The sequence below is a fragment of the Vitis riparia genome, chromosome 13 (genome assembly GCF_004353265.1).
Source record: "Vitis riparia cultivar Riparia Gloire de Montpellier isolate 1030 chromosome 13, EGFV_Vit.rip_1.0, whole genome shotgun sequence".
Taxonomy (NCBI): domain Eukaryota; kingdom Viridiplantae; phylum Streptophyta; class Magnoliopsida; order Vitales; family Vitaceae; genus Vitis; species Vitis riparia.
Genome location: NC_048443.1, coordinates 1,713,499 through 1,727,355, shown reverse-complemented (window position 1 = coordinate 1,727,355; position 13,857 = coordinate 1,713,499). Strand labels below are relative to the sequence as shown.

Here is a 13,857-nt window from a genome sequence, read left to right as displayed (position 1 = left end):
TGTCATTTTTTTTTACATCTACTTTTTTATAATTTAAATCCAAAATAAAGTTTAAAGTTAATTCTAATATTTTTTTTTATACTTTTTAAATACACATACTAATATTACGTTAATAGTATATGAATACATTTTAGAGCATTTGAGTTAAAATTTCAAAATTAGATTTTGGATTAGCCTTTTAATCAAATAACCCATGTATATATTTAGACATTGAATGCATAAAGAGAGACTCTTGGCTTGGGACACACCCCACTTAAGAAAAAAAGAAGCTTAAATACAACATGGAGAGACAGTGGAAAATAGATAGTTTAATCATGAGAGGAGGCCCATGGGACCATAAAGAGTCTTATTTTGAGAGATCCATGGGGACATACACAAGAGAAGAGAAGAGAAGAAGCCCATGTTAACAAGCAAGGAATTGATCCTTCTTAGCCACCAACTCATCTTCTCTTTTCCTTTTTTTTTTTTGGGTTTTTTTTTTTCTTTGGACATGTGTCGTCTATGTAAAGAGATGCAAAGAGAGGGAGTGGGAGAGAGAGATTTTGGAACTTCAAGAAAGTGGTCAAAGAAATTACAAAAGAAGTATAGAACACAACTCATGTACAAGTCATTTGGTGTGTGAAGTTAAGCAGCAGCTATTCTAAAGTAATGTTTCTATGTATATAGAGACAGATTTGTTGTGGAGTCAAGTTCATTAAAGTGAATTAAGGGAGTAGGCTAATCTTGCTTTATAAAAGTAAAGATTGTATAAATAAGAATTCCATTAGAAAGAACAGACCAATTATTAGCCTTAATGGTTCATATCATTAAGACTATGTTTGATTTACGAAAAAGTACGAAAAGTTTGAAGGAAAATATGAGAAAGAAAAGGTTGAAAGTAAAGAAAAACAAAAAATAGATTTAAAATTAATAAATTATTTTATATATTATTTTAAACTCTTTATTTATTTATTTAACTTCTTTATATAAAAATTAAATAATTTAAAAATATGTAAATTTATTAATAATTTTAATTATATATGATTTTCTTTTATATTTTTATAATAAAATTAAATATGAGAAAATTATTTTTCTTACAAATTTTTATCTCTTTTTAGTGCTTTTGGAAACCACAGGAATGGTTATGGAGTTCAAATGGAATATGATTTTTGGGGAAGGGAATGCCCTTTGGAGCTTGAGTATAAATGTTCGATAAGGCCATTATCCAATTCCTTGATAAGGGCTTTATGGGTAAAGGTTCTATCTAATTCATTAACTTGTAGGCTTTTGATAGCTACCCTTCTCAAAGGGGCCTATACCTTAAAAGAGTTTTTGGGAGGGTCAGACACCCCTTATAGAAAGGAAGGAAAGAGAAGATTGCCCTGGGCCCTAGGCCCTAGGCCCTAGGCCCAGGACCCTCAACTCTCAAATTGCTAATGTATTCAAGATAATTTTGGAAAATAATTCATTTTGGTGCCATTGATCTCAATCCAATCAAGGAATTGAAAGCTGCTAGCTCATCCAAAATTTACCAAATTTAGAAAAGGTTGAATGAAGGAAACAATGATTGGGAAATGTTTGGATAATCTTTAATTAACATGCCTTCCTTAATCCCTATAAAAAACGAGGAATAAAACCTTATAAACAAAAGGCAAAGGAAACAACCAACCAAACCTGGAAACAACATAACAAGATAAGACTTAAAATTGGAAAATCATCAAAGGCAAATTCCTTATTATTCCACCACTAGAGTTGTGGAAAGGGATCAAATTCCAGCATAAATTATCTCATTGCAATGCTAAAGAGTATAGAAGGACATGGAATAAAATCCTCAAGTCATATGACTGAAATTCCAGGGAGTGGTATTGGCGTTTGAACCACTCTAATGAATCAGTTTTTTTATGGGATCAAAAAAATCATCTGAAAAAGCAAAACGAGTTCGGGGAGTAACTCCCTGCAAAAACTGAATTATTCCAAGGGAAAAAATTCGCCGGGATAACTTCTCTGATAGAACTCAAAGATTTTTCATCACCATACCTAGAGCTAAAGGGGAAATGAGGGGAGAAAACTGATAATTAAGCGCCACCAGATCCATACTTCTTTCCGAACACGATCACCTGCAACTTGTCATAACCAGCAAGCACACCAGCGCCAGCAACTGCACGGAGAATGTTAGCACCAGCACCCTTGAAGAGAGACTTGGCACCCTCATTCTTCAGGATTTGAGCAAAGGCGTCAAAGGAGCTCTTGTATTTGACAGCTTCACCGGAGGTCATCATCATTCTTCTACGAACCGTGTCAATTGGGTAGGATGCAAGGCCAGCACCATTTGTGATCAGCCAACCGAGGGCAAAGCTAGCAAAGAAACTATCCTGCAAACATACAGAAAAACAGGAGGGGAAATGAATATAAAGGAGGTCAAAGCTAATTTTGAGATTTCTCTAACCTAAAAGCTCACAACATTTCAACGGCTAGGGCCCATGAATAAACTGCAATGGTTTCTGCTTTTTCCTTGTTTTTTCATAACAAGGAATGAATTTGAAAAAAAAAAAAAAACCCTTAAATCACCTTATTTTGGATGTATAATTAAATATTACTAAGGGAATCTGTTCTTCGTATCAATTGAAACAAATCTGAAGATGAATACTTTTAGAAAGGCGAGATTTCCACAGATTTGTCATATAAGGCGTTGCGTGCCTTCATATATCGAATAATAATATATCTTTTACTAGCATTGCTAGGAAACAAACAGCACAGTTACGCAAGGCGTAATATACTAACCTGCAAACTTCCAGTAAGGACCACTGGCTTCAGAGAATCATACATTCCAAAGTAGAGACCACGGTAAACAATGATCCCAACACATGAAATATTGAATCCACGGTAAAGCCCAGCAATACCATCAGACTTCAGGGTCTTCCTGTAGACATCAACCAAGCCATTGAATTGTCTCTCTCCTCCCTTCTTTGCAGCCTTTGCATCATTTGCTAGACGGGTTCGGGCATAGTCCAGCGAGTAAACAAATAGAAGGGACGAAGCACCAGCAGCACCTCCTGACGCCAAGTTTCCAGCAAACCATTTCCAGTAACCATCCCTGTCTTTCTTGAAATTGAAAAGCCTCTTGAAGTAATCCTTGAATGCAAAGTTCAAGGCCTGGTGCAAAATTAAAAAAGCAATTAATCATAAAGGGCATGAGAAAGGAAAATCACAAATCAGAGAATCCAGGAAAAATGGAAAATAACAACTAGCCTGAGTGGGGAAGTAACGGATGACATTAGCAGTGTTTCCTCTCCACAGTGACATAAACCCTTCATCCTTTATTGTCCGGCTAAAACACTCACCAATGCCCTTGTAAGGTTCAGAGAGCCTACCAGTCTTGATCATCTCATCCTGGTTCTGGATCAAAAGCTTCACACGCTCAATTGGAGCAGCAGCTGTTTTGGATACAGCAGCAGAGACTCCACCCATAAGGAAATCAATGGCAAAACCGGCAAGGCCTTTCTCTTTGGGGGCTGGGACAAAAACAGGGGAGACATTTGACCCAACCATCAATGGATCAAAAGTAGCTCCGCACATGGGGTACTGCAATGTGGCATTGGTGTAATTCCCATATGCAGAGTGTCTCTGATACAAGGTAGGCTGTTGGAATCTGCCATCAAAAGCCTGAATGTTCTGGGAATGATGCAGATGGCCAGCCACCTTCTGCATGATAGTTGGGTACTGAGGCTGATCAATCATTTTGTCTTCCCCTGCAAGGGTGCAAAAGATTATACATAAAAAGGTGAGATTATACATAATTAGTCGGTAAACACATGTGCACTCACTATTGAAATAAGAGCAACCACTAGTGAATCAAGCAAACCAAATGTAAATAATTCCCAGGAATTTCTTTACATGATTTAATACAAAAACAGAACAAAATATAAAATGGGTGCTAGTAGAACCCCAAAATCTTCTACATGTTTAAAGGGTTCTAAATTTGGATGAGAGCTTCACATGAAGCTCCTCTAGAGCAGTGACACAACATCAAGCACACCAGTAGTGAATCAAGCAAACCAAATGTAAATAATTCCCAGGAATTTCTTTACATGATTTAATACAAAACCGAATAAATATAAAATGGGTGCTAGTAGAAACCCCAAAATCTTCTACATGTTTAAAGGGTTCTAAATTTGGATGAGAGCTTCACATGAAGCTCCTCTAGAGCAGTGACACAACATCAAGCACACCAGTAGTGAATCAAGCAAACCAAATGTAAATAATTCCCAGGAATTTCTTTACATGATTTAATACAAAAACCGAATAAAAAATAAAATGGGTGCTAGTAGAACCCCAAAATCTTCTACATGTTTAAAGGGTTCTAAATTTGGATGAGAGCTTCACATGAAGCTCCTCTAGAGCAGTGACACAACATCAAGCTCAGATAATCCTTTGCTGTTCTTGGAGCAGTAGTAGGTAAAATGAGGTATGAAACTAGAAAACATATGAATGATTTGATGCCCCATGCTGATATGAACTAACACCCCATGTTTAGGAAGGACATTAAATAATAAAATGAAATTAAGAAAACATTTTAAAATAAGAATCTAAATGAATAAACATAGTAAAGAAGGCATGTCAATGACATAGAGAAGAACCGCATTAAACATGCCTGCCAGTCTTGATATAACATTGATGACAACATAGAATTCCTTTTCTAATGGGTGAAGACAGAACCAGATTTTGCAATTTGAAATCCTTTTAGTTGCATACATGGATAAACCACGACATGGAATTATTAAAAGATATGAGGCATCCCTGATAACAAATTAGAGACATCACATTACTCAAAGTAAAATCATGCTAGGAGTGGAGGGTGGATGTAGGCTTTGCTTCAATCCTTATTTTAGCTACTGCTATGCAAATTATCACAGCACCCTAAAGCTGATTGTTAGATCAATATCAACTCTCAAAAGTACAAACAGATCATATCCAGAAGATATGGCTCCAATATTTCACAAGAATGAATTTTAAATACAACCAGAAAAGACTTCTTCTGCCAGAGATGAATTCCTCGTTAGAAAAGGAATGAATCACACCTCACATCATGATAAAGATTGATGAAGAAAAAGAGCTAAATATAAAAAATCTATGTGATAAATTTACACATGACAAAAAAAAACAAAAAAACAAAAACAGGTATTTGAAATTCTAAGTTCCTATATTAAATTATAAAAAGGAAGCACAAATATTAATAAGAACATTTGAAGTAAAAACAAATGGTGACATTTCTGCAGAGAAGATACATAATAACTGTAGGATCATCAACAGAGCACGCAACAGATGATCTATAAATAGAAAATAGAGAAATTAGAGACAGATATTTCACATTTTGAACCACATTATTCCAAAAATAATTGCGAGAATAAAAGGCTAACAGTGAGATCCTAGCCGTCATCGACACCATTTGTCACTCTTAACTCCAAACACTGGTAAGCAGTAACGAGATTCAAAAACGCAAAAACGTAAGCAGATCTAAAATTCGCTTAAAGAAAACGTTTTTCTCAAAAAAGGAAGACACTAAAAACTACTTGTAGAAAACACTTTTCTAAACTTTTTACATCATTTTCCTTTCCTTTTCTCCTCCTTCTCAGGGATTCTCTTTGAATCCCAAAGGAAAGACGAAAATGAAAAAAAAATAAAAAAAATAAAAAAGCTTTTAGATGTAAACTTTCCTATGAGATCCAAACGGAGCCTGAAGATTGAATAGATCCAAAACTTCAAAACCTAAAAAAAACACTTCTACAAACTACAAATAAATCATCGCATCAAACAAGAAAAAACAAAGACAGATCCAGAAACGGTACGCGGTCGCCATGTCTCAGACCGATCGGAATATCTCTCTGGAAACTAGAGATGAAATGAACAATTAAAATGAAATAAATGAAGCAATAGAACACAGATCTGACGAGATCGGACCCTGAAAGTGATGATTTAGAGAGATGAGAGAAAAGATTCGAGATTGGATCGGATTGTTACCTTCGGAGAGATTGAAATCGATGAAATCTCAACGCAGACGCCGGTAAGGGAAGAAGAAGAGAAGACAGCGAAGATAAACTGTGTGGTGGCGACGGATTTGAGGAGCATTTTCTCGCTTTTTAAAGACGCTTGTGTGTGATTGGCTGTCTGGCGATGAGTCGCTGACACACGTTTTGTGGAGTTTTGATTCTCTGTGTCGCAGAACTTGTTGACTTGAATCATCGATGTCTCGATCACCGTTGGTGCTGCGTACTTTCTTTTTTGGAGGTAATGAGCTCTTTTTAGATTTTTATAAGGTATTAAAACGACGCCGTTTTGAAACTGTTTTTACTTTTTACTTTAAACGTTCCCAAACAGGCAAACAGCGTGGCTCTAGAACCAAAAGAAAAAAGGGAAAAAGGGAAAAAAGAAAAAAGAAAAAAGAAAAAAAGAAGAAGCCTATTTCTTTAAAAATAATTTTTGAGAATAATTTTTAATTGTTTCAATAACAAAATTATGTATCAAAATTAAAATATGAAATATATATATATATATATATATATATATATATATATATATATTCCATATAAATGTTATGTGTAAGGGAAAATTTTCAAAATTTCATCAAATTTTAAATTATTTATTGGAATGCTTTAACAAAATGTGAAAAGAATTTAAAATTATTTTTAAAAATAAATATTTAAAAAAAATTGAAAATCTTGCTAAACATACCATAATTTTCTATTATAAATTAAAAATTATTTAATTTTTTATTCAAAAAATTTTTTGAATTTTTTTTCTAAAAATGGCTTGTTTTTTAAAACAAATTTGACACGTGAGAAAACAAATGCTATGTTTAGTTAAGAAAAACACCCAAAAGGGGGGTGAATTGGGTTTTTAAAATATTTTCAATCACAACAAAATTAAACAAAAGATAAGCAAAGTAAAGAGATAGAGTTGAGAAAATTCAAACTCGGATTTATAGTGGTTCGACACTTCCTTGTTTACGTCCACTCTCCTCAACCTCCTAACTAAGTGAGGGTTCCACTAACTTGAAACTTCAACCAAGCTTTCAATCTTCTTACACTTGGATTCTAGCTTCAATGGGCTCTTACACAACCTCTTCAAGATTCAACCTTCTTGAAGGCTTTAACACTCAGATTGTTACAAGATATAATCACTTAACCTAGCTTAAAGATGACTCAAATACAAGACAAGACTAGGATGACAAACAAGAGTGCACTAAAGGATATGCAAGTGGTGATTTAATGCACAATGAAAGAAATGAAAGCTTTTTGATCAAGAACAGGTAGGTAGGCTTTGAATGCAATTGTTCTCTTATCAATAAATGAAATGGAGCTCTCAATTTATAGGTTTTTAAGCTCGGGAGTCAAAATCAGCAAAAGGCAACCTCGTCCGGTCGAGTTAGAGGTCGACTGGTTCACTAGCCGTTGGAGCATTTAATGCATGACAGGTTGACGTTGCCTCAACCGATAAAGGAATCATCTCGACCGGGAAGAGAAGGCTACTGGGAGAGAGAAGGTTTTTAACCTTCCTCGATCAGTACTTGACCGGACGACCTCAACCGGTCGACCGGTTCCTCAACTGGTTGACCGGTTGGCCATAGCCTCGACTGGATGAGCCTTTTTGGCCCCGAAAAACCTATTTTTTGATTCCTTTATTTTATAACACTTAGACAAGGTCTTTAGGTAAATTATTAAGTCAATTTTGAAACATTTGCCTAAGGTAAATTAGTTAAAAACTCGGGTTTTAATGAAATCGACGTTTTAAAGAATAAATCGAGTTTTCTAAGATACATGAAAACGTATGAAATCCTAAGTGCACTTATGCATTCATCTTACATTAGTTACCTATGATCTCAAGTCTTCCAAGCGTCTCGATCTTGTATCAATTTGGTTCTTTGATGAATTTTCGAGTTTATACCTGAGATTCTTAAACATTAAACCAATTAGTTACTTAACCATGGTTTGTTATCATCAAAACCCGATTAGGAGAACCCTTGGGCTAACAACATGTTTTCATTTATTTTTTTCATTCTAAAATTCAATTGAAAAAATGAATAACACTTTAAGTTTTTGAAAAAATTGAGAGAAAATAAAATAAAATAGAAAGTAAAAAAATGGAATGAAAGAAAAAATATATATATTTAAAGCAATAAATTATTTTTATATGTTATTTTAATTTCGTTTAACTTATTTTAACTCTTTAATATAAAAATTAAATAAATTTAAAATATATAAATTTTTTTTTTTCTGATAATCAAACATGAGAAAATATTTTTTTAACATTTTTTTATTTCTTTTTGTAGTACCTTTTGATAACCAAACCTAACCTTAAAGTATTTCTTATTATTTTCATTATTAAACTATTTGGATTATATTGCTAAATAAAAAAGGCAATGCATATATTAACAAAAAGGGAATGATAATTTCTTTTTTTAAAATTTTCCAAATACAAAATATAAAATTCATGTTAATTGCACTAATATAAATAATAGAAATGATTTCATTTTAAACTATTTTCAATTATTAAAATATATGTATTATAGCATTTTTGTTATAACAAAATGGATTTTTTTCCAAATAAAATATTTAACATAAAAGTCATTTCCTTTTTTTTCTATTAGGTGATGTTTGGTTTCAAAAAGTATTACGAAAATAAATAAGAAAATGTGAAGGAAAATAGTTTTCTTATATTTGATTGTCCAACCCCTCTTGTTATGTATTTCGCAATTATTGCTCGCTTTGGCGAGTTACGATAAATTTGATAGATTGATATCTTGTCATAAGTGATTGCTTATGGAGAAGAGAATTTTTTTCTTTGTAGCTGGTCCTTCCATTCATTCACAAAATCTTTATTCATGAAATTTGATCAAGTCTTCATTTTATGAAAGTAGGTTCAAATGAAATATGTTCTTTCTCTATATGATTTGGGACTTTCTTGGTCACTAGCTCTGATCTCTAGGTTTAAAACATGAAAATTTATCATTTTATAACCTTGTAAAGCCTATTGAAGTCCTCGAAAAAAGGGGAAAAGAAAATAAAATATGATAAAAAATTAATTAAAAATTTATATATTTTCAATTATTTAATTTTTATTAGTGTATTAGAAACATGTCCATACCTTAAACTCTCATTGTACCAAGACCTCTCATCTAAGGTAGTGCAAACAAGGACCAACTCAATTCAATAGAACAAAGTTTAGGTCTTCAATTACTATAAAAATTGTTTTGATTTGTGAAATTTGAAAATCATTTTTTATTAAATTTTTTGTTTTCGAATTTTTTATCTCTTAATAGATAAAAATCAAGTCAAATCAAATGAGCATTCTAAAACTTTAATTTAGGAATTATAGTTACTTTATATATATATATATATATTGAAAGTGGGAACCAAAACGAGCATGTCAAACCATGAGTTAGCAATTTAGGAACATCAACACGAACTAATCTTGTGATGGTTGTACTTTTAAGAATACAACCTTTTAATCGTATTATTGAAAATACGACCACATAATCATGTTATCAAGAACACAACCACATAGCCATGTTATTGAGAACACAACCACATAGTCATGTTATCAAGAACATCGGTGTATAATCTTGGTCAATGTTCTTCCATTACAATCAATTATCAATCCTATTAATCAAATGATAACCGTTATATCAAAAGATGAAAAATCAAAGAATATTCTAGAGAAATCAATCAATGATTTAAATATTTATTATATTTTAAATTAAAAAATTTAAATAAAATTGAAATTCAGACTTAAATTGATTTTAATTATTAAATCAAGAAATCGAATCAAACTAATGTTGTTTGATTTGATATTTTCATTAATAAAAAGTTGGTTCCATTAAAAGAAAATTCAAATGACATTTTTTTTATGCCCTAATTTTTATTTTATTTATTTTATTTTTGAAAAATTCGATCACACCACATCTTGTTACATTCATCAAGCTCACATCCCTAAAATAGATCAAACATTCTAGAAGCCTATACCCCTAAAACGCCGCAGGCTTCACGAAGCCTATGCCACCAAAGCTGTATGCTCATACTATACAACGAGAGCTCCTCGCCATTCCCTTCGTCACTGATTCACTGCACAGAGCTGCCATCTCCTCCGTCAGCAACTCAATGGAAGCCAAAGCTCCGGTTAGTCCTGCTTCTCTGCAAAACCATAAAGCCCTAACTCCAAAACCCGTAACCAAGAAGAAAAAGACGTTTTCAACCGCCTCGAAAACTACCTCGCAAAGAGAGATGGAGTCGACAAGCTTCTGAAAATCTACCTGTACTTTACCAAGTTCATCCTCGCCGCCTCTCTCACCCCGGGAAACCTCACCCTGAATCGCCAACTCAAGAGATTTGAGTCGAGCGTTGGTGTCACTCGCAAAGCGTTGAGACTAGGCCAATACTTTTAAGTCTCTGAACGAATTAAGAAACTCACGTCTCGATTCCAAACTAGATCTGATCATCTCCGTCATCGCCTACGGAGGCGGGGGTTTGGCCCACTTTATGGAACAGTTCGTCTGGTTAATAAAATCGGGTTTGATCGAAACTAGACACGCCCGTCAGTTGCAGAAGATCAGCGCCAAGGATGAGTTATTCGGCTTCATCGGGAGTATCTCGTTGAAACTCAGGGATTTGAACCGGATCAATTGAGAATTATTTTTCTTGCAGATCACTTTTTTTGCAGACCACCATCGAGATTTCGATTGCCAGAGGGATAGAGTACGAGGAGGAAGCGAAGCAGATTCAGAAACTGAAGGAGAAAAAGTTGATGAACTGGGTTTCTATCGTTCAGAATTTGGCGGACGTGTTGGTGGTGCAGGCGAATATTCGGGACGGTAAGGGGCGGCTAAGGGAACCGATTCTGCTGGCATCGGCTGGGTTTTTCTCCACCGTCATGGGCGCTCTTAAGAACTGGCAGTCGTGCGGAGAGTGGTCATTGTTCGGCGAGGTTAACATATGATTCGTGGGGGCTGTGTCTTGTCTTACTCTTTGAAGCATGGAGTGGATCGAACAGTGTATGGAATACTTTTGGAGGGAGAGCTGGTGGGAGCTCTTATACCTTCAGTGAAGGAACATTTTAATACTTGTATAGCGTATGTCAGATTTGGAGTTTGTATGAAAATATTTTTAGAAAATCAGTTTTAAAGAAAAATGAAGTGTTGGATGCAATTTAGAAAGTAATTTTCAAAAGTTGAAAAATCACTTATATTATTCGGAAACATTTAATAATTATTTTTCCAACAAAATATAGTTATTAAAAGCACTTAAAATATAAACATAATGACATAAGCTTTTGATAATACTTTTATAAACGATACTGACTTAAAAAATATCTTTGATAAATGATCAAATGTTTGACAAAATTTAAAAAGCAATGTGTAGACCCCTCTGGTGGACCAAGTTTTTTTTTTCTTTTCTTTCTCAAACCCGGGAGAGCTAGCAGCATCTGGGAGAAGTAGGGGGCCGGTTTTCGGAGGAGCCGAGCATGTATGGACGTGGTGGTTGAGACATGACTTGCTGTGGTGGTAGCAGGGGAGCAGATGGATGATGGCTGGAACAGGGTTTTTCAGAGAGAAAATAAAAAGAAAAGCTAGAGGGGGAGCTTTGACCCAAAATACTACGTTTAAAAAAAAAAAATCCATAAAGTACCCTCATTTCCAAAATAATGCCCAATCTAATGTGTTTGCGCCATGTAAATTGTCATGTCATAAAACCGTAGTTGGTAACTACAGTTTTACTTTTTAAAAACAGTCAAAACCGTAGTCACCAACTACGACTTTAACTTTTATTTTATATATAAGTATATATGTATTTAACTTTAATTTTTTAAAATAAAATATTATATTATTTTGATTTTATATTGATTAAAAATATGTAAGTGGTGTAATAAAAATATTTAACTTTAATTGATCTCATTATTTAAAGAATAGTAATATATGAAATTAAATAATTGATGTCTTTAATTTGATATAAAAATATATTTTGATAATTTTATTAAAATATTTGGCACTACACTCAATATAAATATAATTAGTTATAAATATACTATTTTATACCCTCATAATGAAGAATATTATATTATTTTGTAACTTTGTGCAAAAATTAAAGGCAATTATACACTTGTACAAAACATAATATGACTTCAAGTGGGTAAATAATTGGAAAATTACTTAAATACAACAAAAATAATTTTTTTTTTCCATTTTTTTCCTTTCAAAATGGGATCAAAATGGAATGGAAAGGCTTAAAATGTTAAACTTAAAATGCCAACCTAAAAGAATTTGTTTTTCCACTTCTTAAAATATAGAATTGTAGAAAGAAAATACCTTTGTTTTTCCGATCAATTCATTATTTAGTTTAATTGTTTTGGTAAATAGATGAAAATGCTTTTGGAATATTTTTGTAAATTCATTGATAATAAGAAAAATGTTTCTTATTGGGTACTAATGGGAGTTTTGGGCAAAAATGATTTCTTTAAAACAGAAAATTCATAAAATAATTTTATTCTCAAAATAATTTTCAGTGTGATGTGTGTCTTATTCATGTGGGTATTCACATCACAAAACCGTAATTGGTAATCATAATTTTTTATTTTTTTTTATTTTTAAAATAGTCAAAATAGTAGTCGGTGATCATAACTTTAAATTTAAACCTAAAACCAATTTTTTAAGTTCAAATTTTAAATCATGTGAATGTTCAATTTTTTAAAAATTATTTTGATTGGAGGTTTAGATTGTAAATTTTTTTAATACATTATTTTTTCTATATCAATATAGTGTTGTTGTAACTAATTAGTTATAAATATAACTAGTTTAAATTTAAACCTAAAACCAATTTTTTAGATTGTCAGATTGCTATATGTAAGTGGTATATATATATATAAGTTCAATTTAAGTTTAAAATTTATCATATTTTCATTTAAATATATAATAATGTTCACAATAAAAAAAAGTTAACAATATAATGCAAATGAAAATAAACACAAAAACTAAAAAACAATCCTCAATGAGTGCCACATGATGGGGTCTTCCTTATTCTCTGCAAACGCCTATGATAAAGAGACATCTCTGTGGAATCTATCTGTGCAATCTGCCATGTCTCAGTATGTATAGGTTGAGATGGAACTGATGGAGGCAAGACTCGACGTCTACGTGGACCACGACATCTCCTAGGTGGACATACATCTAACTGTGTAACATGTGTAAGGGTATGATGCATGGTAGTCTCTATGGGAAGACGTGTAGGTGATAGTAAAGTGGTAGATGGTGGGGCGATCTCAGGTACAATGATATCTAATATGGTAACATCTAGAAGAGGTGATATAGGAGATGGAAGAATGACATCTGTTGTAATGGTAGCTGGTGCAATAACATCTGGTATAATGGGCTCGAGCAGAGGAGATATAAGTGATGATGGTGAGGTGACATGTGGTGTAGTGGTCTCCTCGAGAGAAGGTAGAGGTGATGGTAGACTAGTAGATAATGGGGTAGTATCTGGTATAGTGACATCAGGTATAGTGGCCTCTGTGGTAGGAAATACAGGTGATGGTAGAGTGGTATCTGATACAACATGCCCTAAGGGAGAAGGTCTAGGTGAAGGTGAAGGGGAAAGTGTGGAAGCCTCAAGTGCAAATGAGGTAGATGATGTGGATGGTGCTAACATGGTTTCAGGTGGATGCATAGATCGTTGAGGTTGTCGACCAGTTCGCCCATCATCTCGTCTACTACCTCTCCATCGGCCTCGAATAGGCTGCATCCTAACTGTAGTGGCTGACACAGGTGCGCTCATGGATGGGTATGATGATGTAGGCGACTGACGGAGTGAATGCATGTGATGCTCCTCTCCAATA

General features: G+C 33.5%; 1 protein-coding gene across 1 annotated transcript; it reads right to left on the bottom strand.

Annotated features, from left to right (window-relative positions):
* Positions 1–1,685: 1,685 nt before the first annotated feature.
* Positions 1,686–6,105, bottom strand: LOC117928787 (ADP,ATP carrier protein 1, mitochondrial-like). The gene is made up of 4 exons (XM_034848800.1): positions 5,998–6,105; positions 3,229–3,728; positions 2,761–3,132; positions 1,686–2,351 (listed from the first exon to the last, which is right to left on the bottom strand). The coding sequence occupies exons 2-4, from the start codon at positions 3,715–3,717 to the stop codon at positions 2,055–2,057; spliced, it is 1,158 nt and encodes a 385-aa protein (XP_034704691.1). The 5' UTR covers positions 3,718–3,728; positions 5,998–6,105; the 3' UTR covers positions 1,686–2,054.
* Between the last annotated feature and the right edge of the window lie 7,752 nt (positions 6,106–13,857).